This window comes from Somniosus microcephalus, chromosome 9 (assembly GCF_052327205.1).
Source record: "Somniosus microcephalus isolate GS21.2 chromosome 9, FLI_Smic_1.0, whole genome shotgun sequence".
Classification (NCBI taxonomy): Eukaryota; Metazoa; Chordata; class Chondrichthyes; order Squaliformes; family Somniosidae; genus Somniosus; species Somniosus microcephalus.
The window spans coordinates 38537293-38546847 of NC_140995.1; the positions used below are offsets into that span (position 1 = coordinate 38537293).

General features: G+C 44.0%; 1 protein-coding gene across 1 annotated transcript in view; it reads right to left on the bottom strand.

The window, feature by feature from the left end:
• dst (dystonin) overlaps nucleotides 1-9555 on the bottom strand; it is a 337440-nt gene that overhangs the window by 258822 nt on the left and 69063 nt on the right. The window contains exons 20-27 of the mRNA XM_085998161.1: nucleotides 9429-9549; nucleotides 7954-8111; nucleotides 7254-7429; nucleotides 5429-5567; nucleotides 4746-4939; nucleotides 3610-3772; nucleotides 2950-3033; nucleotides 917-1024 (exon numbers count right to left, since the gene is read on the bottom strand). Coding sequence (XP_085854287.1) covers nucleotides 917-1024; nucleotides 2950-3033; nucleotides 3610-3772; nucleotides 4746-4939; nucleotides 5429-5567; nucleotides 7254-7429; nucleotides 7954-8111; nucleotides 9429-9549 — 1143 coding nt within the window. The remainder of the gene's footprint in view (nucleotides 1-916; nucleotides 1025-2949; nucleotides 3034-3609; nucleotides 3773-4745; nucleotides 4940-5428; nucleotides 5568-7253; nucleotides 7430-7953; nucleotides 8112-9428; nucleotides 9550-9555) is intronic.

Genomic DNA, 9555 nt, shown 5'->3' on the forward strand with positions numbered 1-9555 from the left:
GTGATGCGGTGAATTCTCCAGCAATTCCTTTTTACCTTTTTACGTAAGTGTCTGAAGTATATGTGTAACATTGTATATGTGTAATTGTTAGTAATAGTTATCACTGTATAAGTGTAATAATGGTCATCATTGTATGCTTAATTCCTGTGAAAGCTTTTGAACACTATTATCTTGTGGAATAATTTGTTCACTTACAAGTAAAAACATCCATTCCCTAACACAACAAACTCTAATTAGCCAACCATCTGACGAGCATATCAGTCAGTGACATGCTGGGAAAGGTAGAAATGTACTGAGAGTCCTCCCATTGATATTACTTTGCTAAATAACACTGCTGTTCTATAGTTACAGAATCAGAACTAATCAAACTCTTTCAAGACCACTGCTTCATTACTTGCAAAAACACTTTTACCCAAGGCCCTTCTATTGAGAAATCCTGGGCAGATGCATTTCTCAACATTTCTTCATATATAATCAAACAGCACAGAAGGAGGCCATTTTGCCCATCGTGTCTGTGCCGGCTCTTTGAAAGAGCTGTCCAATTAGTCCCACTCCTCCACTCTTCCCCATAAGCCTGCAAACTTTTCCTTTTCAAGTACACATCCAATTCCCATTTGAGTGTTACTATTGAATCTGCTTCCACCACCCTTTCAGGCAGTGCATTCCAGATCAGAACTTGCTGCACAACAAAAAATGTCCTCATCTCCCCTCTGGTTCTTTTACCAATTATCTTAAATCTGGGCCCTCTGGTTTTAACCCTCCTCGACAGTGGAAACAGTTTCTCCTTGTGTACTCATCAAAACCCCTCATGATTTTCAACACCTCTGTTAAATCTCCCCTTAACCTTCTCTGCTCTAAGGAGAACAACCTTAGAAAGTTAATATTTAATAAGCTTTAGAAGGTTAATATTTGCCACCTCTTGTACAATGACATCTGAAGAGCTCTGCATTCGGCGCCGTTTGACTGGGGACTTCTGCTGGGAGTCGACCATGGCTTTGTACGTCATCAGCTGAAGTTCATATTCCTGTGATCGGAAAAAGGGACAATTGCTCACATTTCATACTAAAGCAAAATACCATGGATGCTGGAAATCTGAAATATAAACAGGAAATGCTGAGCATTTACAGCCTTCCAGGCTCAGTGAGTTCAACTATTTCAGATCATAACCACTGCTCTCATGCGGGTGCTGGTAATGGTTCTGCTGTTGCCATTTACACCTCCTCTAGACCAACGTTTTGTTTCTTTTCTTGTCTCTTTTTCCCTGCACCATCATCCCTTTTGTCATTTAATCACTCCTGCCTTCCACCCTATCAAAGGCCTTCTCATTTGTTCTGTCCTCCCCCCACCTCCTTACTTGCTTAATACCCGTTACAGCTCTAACCTTTTCCAGTTCTGACGAAAGGTCATCGACCTAAAACGTTAACTATTTCTCTCTCCACAGATGCTGCCTGACCTGGCGAGTGTTTCCCGAATTTTCTGTTTGATCACATTGCTTTATTGACTCGTTCAAAGCCCCGTCACTAAAACCCGGCCAAGGAGCACGATTGGTCTCACTGATCATGCTTCATGTTTCTTCCAAACCTCAGAAGCTCCAACAACCATAAAAGAAACAAGCCACTGAGCAGTAGTTCATTCTTCGACATTCAATAGGCGTCAGCTGCAGCTCAGTGGGCAGCATTCTCACCTCGTAGTCAGAAGGTTGTGGGTTCAAGTCCCACTCCAGAGACTTAAGCACATAAAGCAGGCTGACACTCCCAGATGTAGTACTGAGGGAACATTAGGAACAGGAGTAAGCCATTCAGTCCTTCGAGCTTGCTCCGCCATTCAATTAGATCATGGTTGATCTGTACCTCAATTCCATTCACCTGCCTTTACTCCATATCCCTCGATACCCTTACTTAACAAAAATCTATTAATCTTAGTCTTGAAAGCTCCAATTGACCCCCAGCATTCACAGCCTTTTGGGGGGGGGGGGGGGGGGGGGAGAAAGAGTTCCAGATTTCTACTCCCCTTTGTGTGAAAAGGGTCTTCCTAATTTCAGCTCCTGAATGGCCTAGCTCTACTTTTAAGTTTATGCCCCCTTATTCTCTATTCCCCCACCAGAGGAAATCGTTTCTCCGTATCTACTCATCAACTCCATTTAACATTTTAATCACCTCCATCAGTACACCTCTCAATCTTCGAAGCTCAAGGGAATACAAGCCAAGTCTATGCAACCTCCCCTCATAATTTAACCCTTTTAGCCCCGGTATCATTCTGGTGAACCTGCACTGCACCCACTCAAGGCCAATATATCCTTCCTGAGGTCCGGTGCCCAGATCTGAACGCAATACTCCAGATGATATCTGACCAAGGCTCTGCACAACAAATATTCAGCATTCGTTCATTTGTCAGCATTCATTCAAGAGATTCCTATTGGGGTAAAGATTGTTTTGTAAATTTCAGAGGCTCAAATGGCATAGTTCCACTGTTTAATCAGATTGCACTGAGAGAGACATCAGAGGAGAGTATGTTTAGCCTTCAACAAACTGATAACCTCAACCATAGAATCATTGAATGATACAGAACAGGAGGTCGTCATTCAGCCCATTGTGCTTGTCCCAGCTCTTTGAAAGAGCTATCCAATTCATCCCACTCCCCTGCTCTTTCCATAGAGCTCTGCACATTTTTGCCCTTCAAGTATTTATCCAATTCCCTTTTGAAAGTTACCATTGAATCTGCTTCCACCGCCCTTTCAGGCAATGCATTCCAGATCATAACAACTCACTGCGTTAAAAACAAATTCTCATCTTGTCTCTGGTTCTTTGTCCAATTACCTTAAATCTGTGTCCTCTGGTTACTGACCCTGCTGCCAGTGGAAACAGTTTCTCCTTACTTACTCGATCAAAACGCTCAAATTACTTTAAATGAAATATATGCATTTGACTCCAACTGAATTTCCCACCTTACCTTTACAGCAGAGGAATATTCATCAGAGTATTTCTGACATTCGTCCATTCTGCCCCGTTTCAGCTCAACCTCAGAAGCGAACATCTGCAATAAAATGAGGAACAATTGAACTTTTTTGTAGCCAGAGAGGACTCTTCGATTTTGTTTCCACTTTGTTGAATGATTGCAACTGAAGTGTCTTCTATATATTCTAAATTGATAGGCCTTTTAACAAATTTGTTCGCATGATTTGACATCCCAACATTTATAACTGTAACTAGCAGCACTTCCAAATCGGGTCAGTTTGCATTTAGTATAAGCCAATCACCAATATTACAAACCTCTTGCAAGATTCAAATCATCCTTGGTTGCAAAGAAAAAATCTTATTTTGGCAATATTATCTTGGGAAAAAATAGTTCCATAGTAGTTAATAAAAAGGAACAGAAGATAATGGGCCAGAACTAGCTGGATCGGGGCATCTCGCAGCGTGCCCAGTTAGTTAGCCTTAAACTCGTTGTTATTTTGGCAGCAAATTCTGGCCCTTTAAGTTCACGTCTTCAGTAATTAAGTATTGAATGACATTCACTGTGCCATCTTAAGCGCCGCAAGTATCTAAATGCTCACTGCCCATTGCTCAAACATTATTAGTTAACAGCATGAATTGTTAACGTGCGGGCTACCTTTTGTTGGTTGAGTTCATCAGCGAGGGCTCGGATATCTTCTGGCTGGTGTTCTTGCATCTTCTGTTGCGTGGCTTCCATTTCTTGGATCCATTGATCAAGGTCTTTGTAAGTGTCTCTGTACCAGTTCAGGGATATGCTGATGCTTTCAAGCTCATGCAGCCTGAAAGCAGAGAGGATGGCTTTCTAGTATTTGACCCCTGGGTTTGGTTCTTCACCGTTACTGCACCCGAATCCGCTCGCCATAATTCAAGCTGAGTTGTGATTGATCTTGGTTCTAATGTACAATATAGTGATACGTTCCCTATATAAAAAGGATTTTCTTAGCTTCTTCTAGGTTGCCTCCCTCTCTTCCATTGTTTCCTGATTGCCAAGCCTTTGCTAATCCCATTGGACCTCGAAGGTTCAAGCTAATCCTTTCCAGAAATTCCTTACCTCCACAGGCAGAGCTTCATTTGCCTCATCTTGCTGATTTGGGAACTTGCCTCTGAGTCAGAAGATTGTGAGTTCAAGTCCCACTCCAGAGACCTCAGCACATAATCCAAGGTGACACTCCAGTGCAGTACTGAGGGAGTCCTGCACTATCGGAGGTGCCATCTTTCAGATGAGATGTTAAACTAAGGCCTCGTCTGCCTTCTCAGGTGTATGTTAAATATCTCATGGCACTATTTTGAAGAAGAGCAGGGGAGTTCTCCCCGGTGTCCTGGCCAATATTTATCCCTCAACCAATATCACTAAAAACAAATGATCTGGTCATTATCACAATGCCGTCTGTGGGACCTTGCTGTGTGCAAATTGGCTGCTGCGTTTCCCACATTACAACAGTGACTACATTTCAAAGGTACTTCAAGCACTTTGGGATGTCCTGAGGTTGTGAAAGGCGCTATAGAAATGCAAGTCTTTTTTTCTTTTAACTCACTCACATGGACAGCTGTGTATTGGGTCGTCTGAGCACCAGCCCACAGATATCATCATCCCTATAGAACAGTGGCATTTTTACCCATTGCCCAGCAACTTTTACACTTGAAAGTATTTCAAGCGATAGGAGGCTCCATTCCTCTCCCCATAACACAGCCAAAATTCTACTTCCACAATTCACCAGTTCTGAAGGGCATGCAGTTAGAAATGGTACAGACCTGTTGTCAATTTGGGAACGAACGCTCTCCCATCTCTCAGCCAACTGAACTGCCTTTTCCTTGTGCCAGTCCATGTCCATGTCACGCTCATTGTGTGCCCTCAGCATACGCTCACTGACGGCCTTTCCTTTCTGCAGTTCGTCTTCTAGTGAATGGAAGACTTCCCGTCTCTCGTCCACTTCAGTCCGCCATTGCTGTTCAGGAGGGAAGTGCAGGAGGGTGAGTGCATGTAAAGACTGAATTCTCTAGAAGAGAGCAAGCTGAGGTGTGACCTGATAGAAGCGGTTCAATAGGGTAGATATAGGGAAGATGTTTCCACTTGTGGTGGAGACCAAAACTAGAGGCCATAAATATAAGGTAGTCACTAATAAATCCAAAAAGGAATTCAGGATAAACTTCTTTACCTAGAGAGTGGTTAGAATGTGGAACTCGCTACCACAGGGAGTATTTGAGGCGAATAGCATAGACGTGTTTAAGGGGAAACTAGATCAACACATGAGGGAGAAAGGAATAGAAGGTTATGCTGATAGGATTAGATGAAGAAGGGGTGGGAGGAGGAGCGTGAGGACCATAAACACCGGCATAGACCTGTTGGGCCGAATGGCTGGTTTCTGTGCTGTAAATGTCATGTAATTCTATGTAATTTTCCAAGTTTTTATATTTGATATGAAAATCTTCATTACCTTCAATGTATTCTGGAGCGATTGAATAGCCTCCGTGTCAGGTGGTACTGCATCTTCCTCACCCAGTTTAGTCTCATACTGCTTAACAAGAGCCTCTGCTTCTTGGGTATTTTTAACAATCAAATTGACAGTCTTCAACCTGTAGTTGGAAAAAAAGTTTACTTTAAGTTCCTGCCATGAACAGAGAAAACATTGCATCAGCCCCATGGTTTTTAACTTTTGCTTTGAAAATGATCTTTATTTACAGGACTGCTCCCTGGATTCTGCCCCCGCGAACCTCCCCACTGCCCCCAAACAAACAAGCACGCATTGGGACCGTCAAGGAGTATCCATACATCCAACCCTCGTCCAAAGCCATGGCTCAGTTGGTAGCACCCTCACTTTGGAGTCAGAAGGTGGTAGGTTCAAGCCCCACTCCACAGACACAACACAAAGGAGGTGCCATCTTTCGGGATCAATAGATAAACCATTTAAGTTAAATTAAATGGTTTAACCTCGTCAGGTGAATGGAAAAAAAGAGAAGGGGGAACTCTCCCCGGTGTCCTGGCCAATATTTATCCCTCAACCAACATCACTAAAACAGATTATCTGGTCATTATCACAATGCTGTTTATGGGACCTTACTGTGTGCAAATTGGCTGCCGTGTTTCCTACATCACAACAGTGACTACACTTCAAAAGTGCTTCATTGTCTGGGGACTCCTGAGGACATGAAAGTCGCTATAAGTCGTTTTAAAGAAAGGATGAACATGAATATTCTAAATCCCTCCCATCAAGTTAGTGGGAAATTCCATTTTGTAGTCATGCCGATTTTTTTTTAAGTTAAATTATCGGCAGGAAGCATTTGCTGCTCTAATTATAAACAGTTGCATTCTTGGTGAAAGAAAACCAATCAAGATTTTTTGGTGCACTTCTATAGATCCAGACAAAAGTTGCTTGAACATTGAGTTCCCTCTGCAGTAAATCTTTGTTAATCCTCTCCGAACGAAGTGCAGGTTTTCGCTTCGTTAGTGAACACAGAACATGAGGTGAAGTGTCGACGTTCCTCCTCGGGCCCACTGGTTTGGATTTGGAGCACACATCCATCCCGTCCTTCTCTCTGCCTTCCCCAATGCACAAGAGCATGAAACATTCGCATTCGTCTCTGAACTTGACCGCACTCAACCCGAGAATCCGACACGACCACCACCTTAAACGCTTCGGCCCAAAAAAAAATATAAGCCAAGACCGGGCGGTGGAACAATCAACTACGGCGAGACCTGTACAAACAGGCAGTCCCAAAAAACAGACACCTGCCTAAAACGGACACTTATCGAGAGACCCAAATAACTTGCATGGTAAAATATACATGAGGCACTCTGAAACCACAGACACTCGCAAATTACAAACTACGGACAGACAGCCTTCAATGTACCAAGCCCTTTTACAACTTAAAATACGGGGCTCGCAGGATAGCCCGAGGCGTTAGTGGCTTTTGTGAAAGAAATGGCATTAATGGAATGGCGAGCTCTTCACCCAGCATGCACAGCAGCAGAGAAACCACTCTCTCTGGGATTGAATGCTTGCACGGCTCTATCCCAGGGACAGAGCGGTAAACAACTCGCCATTCTACTGAATTTTTAAAAATTTTTATAAACAGTACAGACATTGACTGTTATGAAAATAGGGACACCTGCAAAAAAGACAGCTGACACCAGTTCCCAAGGTGTCGCGAAGTTACAGGTTTCACTGTAATTTGTTACGATTCAACCAACAAAAAAACTGCACAAACTATTTCATCATTATTCGCTGGGAAAGATGACATTTATAAAGACTGAATCCTTACTTATCCAAATAAATGGAGGACAGCGAGTACACTTGATTAAGATTCTGCAGCACCACGCTCAGCTCTGTACGTAGGGTCGGAGCTGCAGACGAAGAAGCTTGTCCAAAGAATTTGTCGCACTTTTCAGTCACTTTCTCCAGATCCACAATAAGCTCCTCCAGCTCGCTCTTCAATTTCTGGTGAGAGAAAGATGCAAGGGCAGTCAACGCAGTACGATGGAGAGCTTACAGCACCGGACTGATAATCCAGAGAAAGTGAGTCCACATCACACCATGGCAGTTTGAGAATCTGAATTCAGTTTAATAAAAAAATCTGGAAATAAAAAGCTGATATCAGTAAAAGGTGATCATGTCGGATTGTCGTAAAAACCCAACTGGTTCACTCATGTCATTATCCGGTCTGGGGCCTATCTGACTCCAGTCCCACAGCAATGTGGTTGACTCTCAACTTCCCTCAGAAGTGACCCGGTAAGCCTCTCAGTTTAATCAGGGGCAACTAAGGATGGGCAATAAATGTCAGCCTCATCAGCAGCATCCACATCCCAAGGATAAATTTTTAAAAGTCTCACAATGTTCCAACGGAACTTTAGAATAAAATTACTTTGAACAGTAATTCCGATGTCTATTGAAGTATTCATAAAATAGTGTATTGGGTCAGGATTTTAAATACAGGGAGTGGGGCGGAGTCTTTGAAAACTGACCTCTTGCTCGGCGATTCTTTGCACACTCTCCTGCAGGTCATCTCTTTCCAGTGGTGTGCGGATTTGACGTATCAGACGCTTCTCACAGTTCTCCACGCGCAATCGAATGTTCCGTACCTCCGAGATGAACAGATTGCCAGCAGATTCCTCTTGCTCCTCTGGTTTAGTGGGGAAAGGTCAAAATGTTGGAATGTACGATTTGTTACGAAAAGGAAAAGGTCAACTGGCCCACAAGATCATCCCTTTCTCGCTAAAACCAAACCCCTTTTTAACCTTATCCCCCAATCCTTCCCTCTCCAGAAACACATTCAAGACTTTCTCAATCCCGTTTATAGCGCCCAATTCAATGGTCTTTCCTGCAAGTTATTCTTACTATTTATTCCCCTTTCAGTGAAACCGTTCCACTGGAGGGGGTGTGTGTGTGTGTGTGTGTGTGTGTGTGTGTGCTTGTCTCCTTGGTATTTGAACTGTTGGCAACTGTCAACAATGTGTTTGGACAAATTCAACTTAAAAGGTGATTCCCAAACATAATATGCCTCTGGAATGTGTTGGCAGCTAGTGTGGTGGGTGCTGACTCTCTGCTTCCCTTCAAGAGGGAGCTGGACTGGTTCCTTACTGGGGCAGAGATCACATCATACAGAAGGCAAGTGTCTTTATGGATAACACTTGGCCCGTGAGATCTCCTGGGCTGGTTTCCAGCAGCTGAGGGGGGTCGGAGAGGGATTTTCAGATGATCTTTTCCCTTATTGGCCCTGTTTTTTTTTTCGCCTCCCCCAGCAGATTACATGGCTGCGGGAGGGGGAGGGGTGCGGGGGGCTGTGCAGGAAGCGTTTAGTTGTGTGGGGCAGGCTTGATGGACCAGTTGGTCTTTTCCTGCCCATCAATGTCATATATTCGTGCGTTGAGAAATCTCAGAGTTTACTTCAAATACCCTGCCTGGAATTTCCATGTGACTTGCCTCCTTCCTCTGACCATAACTTCAGCAAAAATGCCGCAAATGGCCAGTGCTGCCGTTTCTCCGGGGTTTCCGCCGATGTTACACCCAAGATTCGTCGGGAGATCGGGGGAACTCCATGAAATTTCTACCCCGCCCTCCCCAGTGTTACTCTGTGTTGTCCTGGGAGGAGCTTTGATGGCTGGAAGATGCAGTCAGAGGGAAAGCGATTTACAGACAGACACTTGGAGATGGGGCCATTGATGTCCCAATGTGCCAAGCAAGTAGAGGAGGAGGAGGGCGAGGTCAGGGAGCAGCACAGTTACACACTTACTGCTGCATCTGGAGTTCCCAATTTCCTCAGGTTGCAAGGGGTGGGAGAACTATTTTTTTTAAAATCAGAGGTAACTGCACCTCACGTACCTTGTAACAGGTGAGAATCTCTTCACCTCCTGGCTGGCTGGGCTCTCACTCAAATAAGCTCCAGAAGGTTAAATGTACACAGTTTAACATTTTTATTGGCACAATCCTGTCCCGTTACCTCTTTCTGCCGATTTGAGCAGATCTTCGTAATACTGTTTGCAGAACTTGACTTCTCTCTCGAGCTGGTTGCCGTCGGTGACCAAGAAGGCCTCAGACTCCTGACTGTCTTCCAAGAAGTCCTTGAG